The 14,957-nt window shown below is 49.5% G+C and overlaps 2 protein-coding genes across 4 annotated transcripts; one reads left to right on the top strand and one right to left on the bottom strand.

Annotated features, from left to right (window-relative positions):
* Nucleotides 1–93: 93 nt before the first annotated feature.
* strn3 (striatin, calmodulin binding protein 3) lies at nt 94–13,223 on the bottom strand. 2 transcript variants are annotated; one of them, XM_047016034.1, is made up of 16 exons: nt 12,636–13,223; nt 7,470–7,573; nt 7,261–7,334; nt 7,052–7,133; nt 6,737–6,913; nt 6,363–6,498; nt 5,967–6,108; nt 3,267–3,400; nt 2,952–3,127; nt 2,646–2,693; nt 2,357–2,478; nt 2,011–2,178; nt 1,758–1,898; nt 1,508–1,615; nt 1,192–1,278; nt 94–773 (listed from the first exon to the last, which is right to left on the bottom strand). In XM_047016034.1, exons 1-16 carry the CDS (start codon nt 12,891–12,893, stop codon nt 604–606), a joined length of 2,127 nt encoding a protein of 708 aa, XP_046871990.1. In that variant the 5' UTR covers nt 12,894–13,223; the 3' UTR covers nt 94–603. The 2 variants fall into 2 exon arrangements, with proteins under 2 accessions (XP_046871990.1, XP_046871982.1); XM_047016026.1 differs by having other exon boundaries at nt 6,357–6,498.
* ap4s1 (adaptor related protein complex 4 subunit sigma 1) lies at nt 13,171–14,936 on the top strand. Of its 2 annotated transcripts, none has more exons than XM_047016059.1 (6): nt 13,171–13,262; nt 13,480–13,626; nt 13,808–13,894; nt 14,036–14,104; nt 14,199–14,210; nt 14,347–14,936. In XM_047016059.1, exons 2-6 carry the CDS (start codon nt 13,489–13,491, stop codon nt 14,473–14,475), a joined length of 435 nt encoding a protein of 144 aa, XP_046872015.1. In that variant the 5' UTR covers nt 13,171–13,262; nt 13,480–13,488; the 3' UTR covers nt 14,476–14,936. The 2 variants fall into 2 exon arrangements, with proteins under 2 accessions (XP_046872015.1, XP_046872023.1); XM_047016067.1 differs by lacking the exon at nt 13,171–13,262 and adding an exon at nt 13,266–13,372.
* The last annotated feature ends 21 nt before the right edge of the window (nt 14,937–14,957 follow it).

The following is a 14,957-nucleotide window of genomic DNA, read 5'->3' on the forward strand; positions in this document are numbered from 1 at the left end:
AGGATTATAAAAACTATATATATATATATTTTTTTTTTTTTACACAAAATGTCAATATGTAACTAACACTAGAGTATGAAGTTGACTGACTTATTTTTCACGCTACATAGATGTTGAGGGGGCGGGGGTTTCTGAATTGAAGTAGGAATCCTATTGGCCCACCAGGGGCTGTCCTTCACCTTGCGACTCCACCCACTTACAGCCATGACAGCCATACAGAAGTCACTGCCACATACCGACAGAACAGATGTCATCTCAGCTCAAACCCGGCAGACGGCTACACACACACACAGGGTCTCTCCCCAGTTTCAACTTACAGTAAATTACAGTTACAGGTTACTTTAGTCTGAAAACAGATTCAACTTGAGGGGCGCTCAGCTCCTCTCTGCTCTGCTCCCCTCCCCTGGAGTCTCCTTGGCACTGCGGGTGAGTCCGGCAGGGTAAGGGGGAGTTGGAGTGGCAGTTTCAATGTAGTGTAATCACCAGGTCAAACAGGCTACTTTCAGTCAGTATGTCAATCCCCAACCAGGCTGTGGGTTGGTCGTCCCCCCATATCTCTCGCTTCCTCTGTTCCCCTCCAGACAGCTAGGGGGTGCCCTCTTCCTAGACAAAGACCTTGGCAAGGGCATCTGCCCCGGCACTAGCGATGTAGGCCTTGGAGGGGTGGAAGGCTACGTCATAGATGGACTCCTCCGATTTTTTCCTGTGAGCCGTGATCTCCTGGACACACGTCTTGCTGTCCAGGTTCCACAGACGGATGGAGCAGTCGTGACCTGGCGGAGGGGGGGGGGGGGGGGGGGGGGGGGGGGGGGGGGGGGGGGGGGGCGAGTAAGGTGGAGACGAGCAGATTAATGACATAGTTCTGTGCTGGTTATAAGTGATTCCAGTGTTCCAGTTCCAGTGTTAGCACTAGCTAGCTAGGCTGCTGAGCTGGTCACAGTGTTAGCATTAGTTAGCTAGGCTGGGTTGGTCCCAGAGTTAGCATTAGCTAGCTAGGCTGATGGGCTGGTCACAGAGTTAGCATTAGCTGGCAACGCTGGTCACAGTGTTAACGCTAGCTAGCTAAGCTGATGGGCTGGTCCCAGAATTTGCACTAGCAAGTTGCTGGACTGGTCCCAGAGTTAGCATTAGCTCGCTAGGCTGATGGGCTGGTTCCAGAGGGGAGGCCAATTAATGAGCTGCAAGACTTACTGCCAGACATCAGGTAGATTCCGTTGGGGTCCACAGCCAGGCTGGTCACTGCATCCAGATGGGCCACCATCGCATGGATCACCTTACCTGCAGGAGAAACAGCTACAGTCAGATCACACCCACAGACTTAGAAAACACAGGTCCTCTGGGAGACAATTTGTGTTACAGAGACACACATTAAAAGAACATGAAATTAACAAAACAATCATCCAAGGTGATCATGATCATCTATAGCAGCCATCATAAACATCATCACAGACCAGGCAGACAGCCAGAGCCAGACATTGAGGCTAATCCTCCGGCCAGGCACAGCTACCTGATTTGTTGTCGAAGAATTTGATGTTTTTGTCCTCGTGAGCGGAAATGGTGACAGGCAGGGTGGGGTGGCTCACTACCTTGTTGATGTGGTTGGCAGCTGGCAGAGCTGGAACAGAGACACCACCACAACACCAGGTCAGCTTGAAGCCCAGACAGAACCATCACAAGACACCGACACCAGGTCAGATCACAAGGAACCACTGCTGGCTCCAAGGTGGGCTAGGCATGTGTGTGTGTGTTCGACTCACTGCTCTCCCCCTGGGCTGGCAGCACCACGGTGGGCTGGGACGTCTCCAGGTCATACACCACCACCTTCCCCGTGTTGAAGGACGCCACCATGTGGGCAGGGTCGCAGCCGTTGAAGTCCACAGCCGTGGGGATGCCGTGTTCTGAGGGGCCAGACGGGAGAACGTTACTACGACGCTGTCATGGGGACCACTGCGTTCACATCGTTAACTCGCTGTGGCAGAGACCAGGGCAGGCTAGCTGCTCCTCTCTCACCCATGTCTGAGTTGTAAGTGCTGACGCAGGGGTTCTTCTCCTGGGGGTTCCACAGCTTGACGGTTCCGTCGGCAGAACAGGACAGCAGCCGGTTCTTGATGCCGCTGTAGGCCAGCCCCCACACAGCGTCCGTGTGGCCCAGCCACGAGCCTGCCAGCACACTGGGATCTGGGGGGGCAGGAGGAGGAGGGGGCAGGAGGAGGAGGAGGGGGCAGGAAGAGGAGGAGGGGGCAGGAAGAGGAGGAGGGGGCAGGAAGAGGAGAGGTCAGGCTGTGACAGTGACCACTCAGGAAACATGCTCTGGCTCTATATTCTTCAGTCCCAGAGGGACTGTGTGTGTTTGTACCATAAGTATCGTAGGGGTCTACGTTGGAGCTGGGGATGTTCCACCACTGGATGGTGGAGTCGATCCCTCCACTGTAGCACTGCTCTCCACTGGAGCTCATAGCCAATGAGAGAACAGGACCGCTGGCGAGGAGGGGAGAGAGGACTTAGTATCTCTCACACACACACACACCTCATAAATGTGTCGATGCATTATATAGGTACAATCTAATATGGGTATCAAATAATACTGGATTATGTATTAGACAGCATTATATAGCCTGAGAAATTGGTAGTATGGCTGTACTTACACATGGGCTCTGAATGTATAGATGGGCTCCACGTCGAAAGAGGCACTTCTACAGAACAGAGACCACAGAACCCAGTTAACACAGGTTCTCCACCACACCCCACACTGTCCACTACAGATGCACCACGAGCCAGCCATGTCTGAATGTCCCTGCCAGCTACCAGGTCCCTGTCCCTGTGTGTGTGTGTTAGCCTCCCACGTCCAATCAGCAACACGTGTTTTACAGTTGTAGAACATAAATTACGAACAAGTCATGAAAGCGTAAATAAGCGTAAACAGCGTCTTCATCTGAGGATGAACCACTTGCTTTTTGGCAGGGACGGTCTTCTGCAGGTTCCACAGTTTGAGGGTGTGGTCCTCAGATACGGTGACCAGCACGGGCTCCACCGGGTGGAAGGCCAAGGCGCGCACGCCGTCAAAGTGGCTCCGCAGCGTGTACTTGGGGTTCCACGTCTTCCTGAACGAGTCCTTGTTGGCCGGCAGCTGGGAGAGGCATGGAGGGGGCGGAGGCAGATGGTTAGTGTGTGGATGGAGAACTGGAGACAGGTGTTGTCGGTGATGGGGATTGGAAAGTGCTGGTTGGCCTGTGTGTGTGTGTGTGTTTACGTGCATGAGCCCTCACATCATAACTGTAGTCGGCCTCATCGTTGGAGACGGTGAGGTCAGCAAGGTCACCCAGCCCCAGGACGCTCTCCAGCGCCTCGTCGGAGCCCATGATGAAAGACTTACCCCCCCCTGAGAAGGGCAGAGGCTCCGCTAAATATACGGACACACACACGCGCAGACACAGACAGACAGACAGAGAGAGAGGACTATGTAAACAACATGGCACATGTAGGGCCCTGAACACAGAATGCTCACACAACATGAGGTCTACATTTGGTGCATTTGTATATTCTTGCGATTTCCTCTTCTTGCCAGCTGCAACACTGCAGTTTCCCCTTTGGGATCAATAAAGTACCTACAAACTACTACAACCACTTTCGACAGACATCCTCACCTGTACTCTATTTCTACATGACACAAACATTTTGGACATGAGGGAACTGGTAAACAGTTGAGCAACTTCGGCTGAGGGTGGCGTGTGCCCTACAGGCCAGTGACATGCGAGTGTGTGTGTATGTGTGCGTGTGTATGTGTGTGCTCAGAATATCCCACGCAGCAGGGAGAAGGAATGCTGACACAGCTCTGGTACCTTCCAGAGATTCCACAGCGCAGCTAGCCCTGCTACACTAACACACTCCACAGCGCAGCTAGCCCTGCTACACTAACACACTCCACAGCGCAGCTAGCCCTGCTACACTAACACACTCCACAGCGCAGCTAGCCCTGCTACACTAACACACTCCACAGCGCAGCTAGCCCTGCTACACTAACACACTCCACAGCGCAGCTAGCCCTGCTACACTAACACACTCCACAGCGCAGCTAGCCCTGCTACACTAACACACTCCACAGCGCAGCTAGCCCTGCTACACTAACACACTCCACAGCGCAGCTAGCCCTGCTACACTAACACACTCCACAGCGCAGCTAGCCCTGCTACACTAACACACTCCACAGCGCAGCTAGCCCTGCTACACTAACACACTCCACAGCGCAGCTAGCCCTGCTACACTAACACACTCCACAGCGCAGCTAGCCCTGCTACACTAACACACTCCACAGCGCAGCGAGCCCTGCTACACTAACACACTCCACAGCGCAGCGAGCCCTGCTACACTAACACACTCCACAGCGCAGCGAGCCCTGCTACACTAACACACTCCACAGCGCAGCTAGCCCTGCTACACTAACACACTCCACAGCGCAGCTAGCCCTGCTACACTAACACACTCCACAGCGCAGCTAGCCCTGCTACACTAACACACTCCACAGCGCAGCTAGCCCTGCTACACTAACACACTCCACAGCGCAGCTAGCCCTGCTACACTAACACACTCCACAGCGCAGCTAGCCCTGCTACACTAACACACTCCACAGCGCAGCTAGCCCTGCTACACTAACACACTCCACAGCGCAGCTAGCCCTGCTACACTAACACACTCCACAGCGCAGCTAGCCCTGCTACACTAACACACTCCACAGCGCAGCTAGCCCTGCTACACTAACACACTCCACAGCGCAGCTAGCCCTGCTACACTAACACACTCCACAGCGCAGCTAGCCCTGCTACACTAACACACTCCACAGCGCAGCTAGCCCTGCTACACTAACACACTCCACAGCGCAGCTAGCCCTGCTACACTAACACACTCCACAGCGCAGCGAGCCCTGCTACACTAACACACTCCACAGCGCAGCGAGCCCTGCTACACTAACACACTCCACAGCGCAGCGAGCCCTGCTACACTAACACACTCCACAGCGCAGCTAGCCCTGCTACACTAACACACTCCACAGCGCAGCGAGCCCTGCTACACTAACACACTCCACAGCGCAGCGAGCCCTGCTACACTAACACACTCCACAGCGCAGCGAGCCCTGCTACACTAACACACTCCACAGCGCAGCGAGCCCTGCTACACTAACACACTCCACAGCGCAGCTAGCCCTGCTACACTAACACACTCCACAGCGCAGCTAGCCCTGCTACACTAACACACTCCACAGCGCAGCTAGCCCTGCTACACTAACACACTCCACAGCGCAGCTAGCCCTGCTACACTAACACACTCCACAGCGCAGCTAGCCCTGCTACACTAACACACTCCACAGCGCAGCTAGCCCTGCTACACTAACACACTCCACAGCGCAGCTAGCCCTGCTACACTAACACACTCCACAGCGCAGCTAGCCCTGCTACACTAACACACTCCACAGCGCAGCTAGCCCTGCTACACTAACACACTCCACAGCGCAGCTAGCCCTGCTACACTAACACACTCCACAGCGCAGCTAGCCCTGCTACACTAACACACTCCACAGCGCAGCTAGCCCTGCTACACTAACACACTCCACAGCGCAGCTAGCCCTGCTACACTAACACACTCCACAGCGCAGCTAGCCCTGCTACACTAACACACTCCACAGCGCAGCTAGCCCTGCTACACTAACACACTCCACAGCGCAGCTAGCCCTGCTACACTAACACACTCCACAGCGCAGCTAGCCCTGCTACACTAACACACTCCACAGCGCAGCTAGCCCTGCTACACTAACACACTCCACAGCGCAGCTAGCCCTGCTACACTAACACACTCCACAGCGCAGCTAGCCCTGCTACACTAACAGTCCACAGCACTCCTCTCTGCAGCACGCCTCCAAGCTCAAACATGTAGCTCCTCCCTGGGAGGGCAGACACACAGACTCCTCTTCTTACCCCACTCAGTCCCGTCTCCAGAGCTGCGGGCCTCCCCCGCCCCCTCGCCGTCCTCAGCGCCCACCAGGAAGTCAAACTCCTTCAGAGCCTCCTCAGTGTCGGGGTCTTCTGGAAGGTCAGACGCCAGGCCTTCGTTACCCACCTGAGAGAGACACAAAGACAGAGAGAGAGAGACAGAGAGAGAGAGACAGAGAGAGATGGATCCAATAGAGGGGTTGAGAGAGAGAAGGAGGGGAAGAAAGACCAAATGGAGAAGAACAAACACATTCGTTAGTCTAACTTCCTGTTGGTTAGCGAGTACTTTCAACGGCTTTTTCGCATGTCTCTCATCCGGCCTGCAGTGTGTGTGTGTGTGTGTGTGTGTGTGTGTGTGTGTGTTTTCATCATCACCTTGACCTTGTGTTTCTTTATCCTGTGTTTGATTGTCCTGTCTGACTCCTCCTCCATCAGGTCTCCCTCTTCGTCCTCCTCTTCGTCGCTGTCGTCGGCATTTTCCAGGAAGTTAAACGTCTCGAGGACGTCCCCGGGGCTCCTGGTGGCGGACTTGGACATTATGACTTTGGCTTTCTTGGTGCCAGAAACTATTAGCTAAGATACCGTTCGCTAGGATCTCAGACAACTCATCTAATGAGGTGACGTTGGCCAGTTTCAAATCAGAAAAGCTATTTTCCGGGTAAAACTGTGTACGTCAGTTAGGTTTTTTTTATTTATTCTCCTAATGCGTTTCTGGGTAAACATGCTAAGCTAGTACTTCTCAGGATCTACAACACCTTTTCAGATCCTGTCCCTTCCTCTTGGTGGGCGAGTCCCCTCCGTTCAGGATCTGTTCCAGGTTCTTGGTTTCCACCGATCCGTTCTGCTCGGAGCCCGCCAGGCCCAGTAAAGACCGCACCCTCTGGGACCGCACGTCCAGTATCGTGTCCGTGTAGCCTACTTCCTGAAGGTACCTGGGGGGGCGGGGCGTGGAGGAGGAGAGGGGGGAACATAATAAGAGGACATGTTGAGGTGTAAATATACTCATACGATCTCTGAAGGAGTTATCAATATTGAAGTTGAATGCTCGCTGTGTGTGTGTGTGTACTCACTGTCTGAGGAGTTGTCGTCCCTGTTTCCAAGTGAGCTGGCTGTTCTGAGGGACGGCAGGGACTTCTGTGTCTTTGGTGTCTTCTAAAGGATCACACACACACACACACACACAACAAAACCACCATGAAACAGCCTTAAAAGGAATATACATAAATGGTCTCTAAAAGGATGGTCCCTCGATTCTGGTTGTAGTGTAGGTCTACATTACCTGATTCAAAGCTTGGCATCTTCACCTCGCCTTGGTTCAACTCTGTTCCATATTTTAACTTGTGGTATTTTGCTCTGAAAAAAAGTGACAAATGTAATGTCAAGAGAATAGATAATGATGCGATATCTGACAACAGCAGTTTCCATTATGATGACATCATCCTGCTGTGAGACGATGAAAAATGACTCACGTTCATGTCGCCAACTTACCTTTCTTGCTTTAATGCATACTCTAACATTTTTATTCTTCTAACTAGATCATTCTTTAGATTTTCTTGACCTTTCCTTTCGCCTTGAAGGAATGCTATCCGGGCCTGGAGGAGAGAAGGACAGGAGAGAGGAAACGGGAGGGGGAGAGAAAGACGAGAGAGGGTTAGGAGATGAGTGAACATCACCATCCCGCACGGTGTCAGGTGACTCTCCCTGTGTGATAACATGACCAATCGGCCCAATCACTTCTGAATGGGACACCCGAGCCACAAGTGGGCCACTGCCGTATAGCAAGTAGGGATCCACGTGTCACAGAACTCAGGCAGAAACTGATGAACCACACTGGCAGGCTACCAACACTGGTTCTGCTATTCACCACCAGGGTGGTAGGACCACCACACAGCTAATATAGGGAAGGGTCATGCAGGGCAGCACTGGGGGGGGGGGGGCACTGTGTTGAACTTCTGCAGTACCATCACCCTGTGGGAGCTTCATCTGCCTCTGCCCCCCCCCCCCTCTCCCTCCCTCGGTGCTCTATGGGCCTCCTGAGCAGCTGGCAGAGTGTAACCCAACACTGTTAGAAGGCCACCAGGCAGGGTACTGTAGCAGGAAGGCAGGGTAATGGCAGGCAGGGGGTATTTTTAGATGCCCCGCGTACACTCAAAGGAAAGCTGCCACGGTGCCATGGCGACCAAGCTGTTGTCAGGTAAACTGGGGGTTGACTCAGGCGGTGTAGTCATGGAAACTGGGAAAGTGGGGTGCCCTGACACGGTGACTCTAGGTCTGAGCCCCTCCCAGTCTTACATAACAGGCCGCTGACAGCTCCTCTGCTTCTGGACATGGACCTGGGAGGAACAGGAGAGACGGTACAAGGGTTGGGGGCGAGCAAGCACATGGGTCTAACACTGGAGCTGAACCCTCCAGTCGCCTACATACTCATTCAGAGAGCCCTCAAGTAGAACCAACTTCCTCTACAGAGCAAACAGGCAGGACCTGCGTAGCTCCGTGCATGGAGATACCTTCTCGCACAGAGAGGAACATGGGAGGAGAGACAGCAGGGGGGGACGAGAGGGAGGAGACTACAACAGCTGTCTCCATCTGTCTCTGAGCTGTGGACACTCTGGAAACCAGCTCAGCCAACCAGGGGCCCAATGGCCCCTTTTCTACATTTGTCCTAGCCCTTCTGTGCCAGCCTAATCCCTCAGTCTTCTCACTGGCGCTATCTTGCTACCCTAATGCAGCTCCCCCTAGCATACTACCCTAACCCCATAGTCCTAAACTTCTAGTATGGTTAAGCATCATTTTAATATGATCGATACTGGTTCTGTTTATTCGTTTTGGTTCTTTTCGAGTCCTCATTTCGGTTCCAAAATGGTGAAAATAGAGGACAAATGTTTAGGTAACAAAACAAGAATTCAAAACATTCAGAATGCCCAAGCAGCAATGGAAGAAAAATTAGGAATGCTGTTGGGAAGTTTTTAATTCAATAAATGTCTTACTGACTTGTTAGAAATGAGTAAACAGACTTAAATAAAGAAAGTAATACCATTTGAAATAAATGTATATGAAATAGCTTTGAATACCTTCTTTTAGGGCTGAGGTGATTTTACAGATCTAACCTAATGGATCAGAATGCTGAGATATCCTGAGGTTAGCTTGGGAGTTAAACAACCGGACTACCATCGGCCAAAACAGCTACAAGTAATGTCAGTTGTCCTATAAGTAAATAATTGACTCGATGTCTCGAGTTGGTGAAGCGATTGTTGTCAATTTCTGTGTTACATTGAAACCCCATTTTGACCGTTAACCGTATATCTTTCACGCTGTTGTTGTAACATTATGTAAGCATGCTAGCTTATGTGTAATCAAATGTCTGGTGTGCGTTGATGTGTGACAAAGTTACCTAGAACAGGTCCAGGCAAGTAGCCACAAGTCCTTTCAGACTTGTAACATACCAAAAAACAATAAGCAGAACCGAAAAAAATAACATAAAAGATGGGTACCTACCCTGATCCCTTTTCCCTACCCTGCCACCTGTGCCCTACCCTGCCGCCTGTGCCCTACCCTGCCGCCTGTGCCCTACCCTGCCGCCTGTGCCCTACCACACAGCCAGTCTGTCTGTCTGTTACCAGGTCTGTTGCAGGATCCTAGAGTTACAGCTCTCCCTTACAGGAAAATGGAAACACACCCCTTTAAAAGGTCAGTTTAACACACAGTTGCTGTGGTAACTAGGCATTGGAGTTCCAAATAACGTGGGCTACATGTTTACGGCTGTCTGCTTGAAAACCTGCCCTGGGAGACTCTACAGGCTGCAGTGGGCTGTGACAGATCAGACACATGCACACCTGCCATTTACATGTAACTGGTCGTGAACAGGAAACCGGGAAACCAACAGTGTGCGGTTGAATTTGTTCTCTTGGCAAGGTAGGCACTTAGAGCCTCATGCGTGGAGCTGATGTGCATCCATGGTGAGGTCATGGGCAATCAGCACTGGGCTCTAATCCTACTGGCCAGTGTGGAGACACAGTGAGCTCACAGACCAAACCAGCACTGACACAGGGATATTATGGGCTGTGAGAGCAGGAGAAGCCATGATGGTTACAACTAACTCCTTGCAGCATTCTTCATAACAGCTGCCTCCTTCCTAATGGAGACACAAATAATCACTGACTCACTCAGACCTAGAGACCAATCAATCACACGATCATTCGCCACGCCAAAAGGTACATGTATCATGCTTCAGGACTACACCTATTCTTGGCCGCAGACTACACAAGTTACTAGAAAAGCAGTTTGCCTGGTCTACTCCTACTCTGACATGAGTGACACAGGTATTCTGCATCGATATATGGTGGTGTATAGGTCTTTTTATCGCCACAATCAAGTTTTCAACACCCTACTGGAAGGCCACCCATGTGTGCAACAGCCAGCCAGGCTTTTCCTTCCACAGTTTAAAGTGTCCCAAGTGGACTATGTAGAGCAGCAGCTATTCTGGGACTGCCTACTTATGACTATCAGCCAGCTAGGCCAGGATCCAGAACTCAGTGAGAAAGGCAGAAAAAGAAGGAGTATTAGAGAGAAAGAGGGAGGAATAAAAATGATTCAGTCAACAAAAGGAGGCAGAGGGAAGATAGAGCTGACAGTAAAGATTGTCTGGCTGAGAGTGAGTGAGTGAATGCGTGAGTGAAGCACCTCAGGAAACGCTGGAGTTCCTGAGTGTCATGTCACCCTTCACCACCTCTCCATCATTATGTCACCTTCACAACCTCTTTCCTTCAACTGGGCACAAGGATGACATACAACAGACCACTGTAAACTTCATAACTAACTGAAGAAATGATCACTGAGGGGTTTGTAGTGAGATAACAAGGAGTGTATTGTCCAATTCCAGTATGATACAAATCAACCATTCACTAGAAGCTGGTATGGCACCAATTTCACAAAATGGGCTACTCAACAGCTATTAAAATACACATGCCTACATACAATTATAGCAATTCTCTATCATTCCCATCAAGGTTCATTCACATCTAGACCCTCTGAAGGGAAGGGGGAAAGGGATGTCATTAGCCTATCTTGTTCCAGGCTGAAGCCAGGCTAGAGGGGAAGCTGTAAGCAGGGGCTGGTTAGAGCCCCAAGTATGGCCGGCCTGACAGACTCAGTGACCTGGAAAGACAGATTTAACCCAGATAGGCTCTGGTTAGGCTATTTCCAGATCTGGTGTGACACCATTGAAGACATTGGAGTGATTGGGGTTAACTAACAGAGCTGCTTGGTGTGGTACTGGCACCAAAATGAGTAAGCCCAACCAAAACAAGGTCACCTGGCTCCCCCCCCCCCACCCCCCCCACCCCCTTATGTACACCATCCAGTGAAACTTATACCATTCAAGAGTGACAAGCTGTTGACTTAGCCAAGATCCTGTACTACATAAAACAATTACGGTACTACATAAGAAAGGAATGGGAATCTCAGACTGTTGACTTTGTTTGCCAGTTGTATTTTGAATGAGGGGGATTCGGAAGACAGTTTGTATCCATTCCAATCTCCTGACAGCTCCGCTTTATCACTATGGTCAGAGGTGGAGTCATGCTGTAGGTATGTGTCACTGAGCAAGTCAGCACAGGGCACTCTTAACAAACATCCACAGTGGCTCACTCATGGCCTGCCAGCCTCCACTTCAGTCATGGGGTGTGTTTGAACAAAGCAGTGTTTTCCACCCCTTTCATTTCAAAACTTCGCTGGAACCACTTTAAGGCAACAACCACAATATTCTGAAATGTATCAGCAGTTGCTAGAACAATACGGTCCTTCTAGTACCAGGGTTAGGTACAATGTTGACTAAACGGTGTGATACCAATACTTAAAATACTCTTAATGTTATGCAGCTAGAAACTTTGGCCTGCTTGCCAACATTTGTGGCTTCGTGAGGTAGACACTGAGGCCTTGTCAGATAGCTTTGCTAGCTGGATTCATGTGGCTTAGAAAATTAGCCGTTGAAATATTGACAGTCTACCATCATTGGAGGGTTATAGCTAGCTATACAGACATCTAACTAACCAAGATGCGTTAGCAAGCTAGCTATTTTTACAAAACACGCTGAATGTTTACACAGGTGTAGCTAAAGCTAAAGACAGTGGCTAATGTTAGCTAGCAAAATGATCCAGCCAAAACGACGCCATAATGACCACACCAAAATGGCTGCATTCACAGACTAGTACACTGTCATTTAAATTCGGTTTCATATCTTACCATACAATGTAAATATTTTGATTCTAAAATGCATACACAAACAGACTACCACAGTTGCAGAGTTTAATCCCAAGACCGGGTGAGAGATCCAAAACGCAGAACTAGTTAGCTGGCGAGAGATGGTTGCGTTGGCTAGCCATGGTATCACAACGCACGAGCTCTTGCTTCCAATAGACTACTTAATATCATGTAGCTAGATAAACTAGCTAGTCTAGTCCCCTTACTAAAGGAGTAATAGGATGTCAATTAATTGTGGGATGTGGTGAATGTAGGTTACAATCTGCAGCGAAATCCATTGAAATAACTTTACAATAGCTAGCCAGCTATCACAACAACGCAGACAGATCTTGGTCAGCGCTAGCCTTGTGCTAGCTATTTAGCGGACCTGCCGTAGCAGTCGCGAGCTAACATTACCTGAAGTTCGGCCCTCTCCACTTCCCAATGAGCCCTCTCCATCTCAAATCGGGCCCATTCGTGTTGAATGTAGTGTAGAATACCAGGGATAGTATATTGCTGCGGCCGAGGCATCTCGTCTTGCTGCTGTAGCGCCATCACTGCGCTTCCTCCGCCACCGATTTGGGGATTAACGTTGTTGTTATTCCCTTGCTGCGGCTGTTGCTGCTGCTGTCTTGGGGCGGCCATTCCAACTCCTCCGCCAGGGTGTTCATCCATTTTTAAGACAGAGAAAGTCCCAACAATTTGCCGTTGGATTTTGTCCCCCTCCCCTGTCTCAGCTCAGTATTTTCGTCAGTAGGCGACCGTTGTTCTGCCTGAAGTGCCTCGCAGGCAATGATGAGTTGGTGGTATGTTTTAGATTTGGTGTCAGCGTACGGATTTGCCGACCGCCATTACTCCTTTCCCTGGATGTCTCTCCTTACTGCGGGGGTGAGGGAGAACTGGGCCGCACTGCATGGTGGGAGTTATTCACCCTTTTTCCTGTCATCAAGTGACATTACTGAGCATGCGTTTGACAATCATCTGTCCAGTGCTTGCTAGGGAAATGGACCAAGTGGACCCCGATACAACCAGAAGTAGCCAAATGTACGTTTGAAATATGCAGTGAAAAACTGTGGGCGTTAACATTGTGATTTTTGTTAGACGTGTGTCTACGGAGTTCTTCTGTGGAAGGTTAAGTTTACAGTAGCTGTTTGGTCAGTGTCAACAGCTTGCGGTGGTGTTTCTGTGTAAACGGTAAAGAATGTATGCCTTGTTTTGTTTACGAATACTTAACCCCACCTCCACACCCGTATGCCCGTAGGTGTACACGATGATCAAGTTCCTGCTGATGGTAAACAAACAGGGGCAGACCCGGCTGTCCAAGTACTACGAGGCCGTGGAGGTGATCAAGAGAGCGCCCCTTGAAGCTGACGTGGTGAAGGGATGTCTGTCACGCAAAAAAGAGGAGGTCTGCTCTCAAGCACATCCAGCCCTTTCAGCTGTTAGAGTAGTGGATAACATATTGTATTACATACTACTTTAACAATAATGTACCACACAGCCGTCTCACACTGTCTGCTGCAGCCTCACCTAAGTCTCAAGGTGTAAATTGTACTTCCACTAATGTGCTGAGTCTGGTGCCTTTGCAGTGCTCCTTTGTGGAATACAAGGACTTCAAGCTGGTGTACCGTCAGTATGCAGCCCTGTTTATAGTGGTTGGCATCAGTGGTTCAGAGGTGAGAAATCGTCCAGGAGTGGACACTAGGATCAATTGAATCCGTAGATGAATCATATTTGCATGTGACAATATGTATGGTTTAAAATATACACATATACATAATGACGATTTTCTTAGTGGGATCATCTTCTCTCCACAGAATGAGCTGTCCATCTATGAACTGGTCCACAACTTTGTTGAAGTTCTTGACAAGTACTTCAGTCATGTGGTGAGTACAGGATCTGTTACAACTAAGTGTTCTTGGTCTGTATAGCAAATTTTTATAAATAGGGTTTGATTTGTATTTCCTCTTTTTCAAACAGAGTGAACTGGATGTATCCTTTACTCATGAATAGATTAGGAGGAAATAAGACCCATGGAACGTGTAAGCCCTAACCCTTAAACTTGTCTGTCTTTATGCCTAATGTGTCGTAAAATGGGGCTTTATTGATTTCCTGAGTTTTAGCACAGATCATGTTCAACCTGGACAAAGTGCACATCATCCTGGATGAGATGATTCAGAATGGCCACATCGTGGAAACTAACAAGAACCGCATTCTGGCACCTCTGCTGGCTCTGGACAAGATGGCCGACTCATAAAGGCTGTTTTCTTAAACCTAGAAGTAAATACATTTTGTGAATCAAGTTTGTAACATTTACATGTGATCGACTGTATTTCCAGTTATTGATTACTTTGTATATATGATGATTTACCTTTTATAAATAAAAACCAAAACATGACACGTTTTATACTTTGCAAACATTTTAATGATTATTTTTTGGAGCATACACATTTGAAAATATCTGTTTACTTCAAACTGCAACTTGAGTTAAATAAATGTTTATAATATACAAAGAAAATACAAGGGAAAGCATAGCTTGCTTTTTTTTCCTTAAATGTGCCTTGCACACAGAACCAGTGTTTTTGCCTCTATAGCTTCATTGTAAAATGACACAGATGCAGTCTGGGACTTTGATCATGTGATCCTTATAGCAGGGTAATGGACAAAAACATACTCACACTGTAACGAAAGCAAAAACGAAAAGGAGGAAGAAAATAATAAGCATGTGCATGATTGTAT

This window comes from Hypomesus transpacificus, chromosome 3, assembly GCF_021917145.1.
Source record: "Hypomesus transpacificus isolate Combined female chromosome 3, fHypTra1, whole genome shotgun sequence".
NCBI classification, from domain to species: Eukaryota; Metazoa; Chordata; class Actinopteri; order Osmeriformes; family Osmeridae; genus Hypomesus; species Hypomesus transpacificus.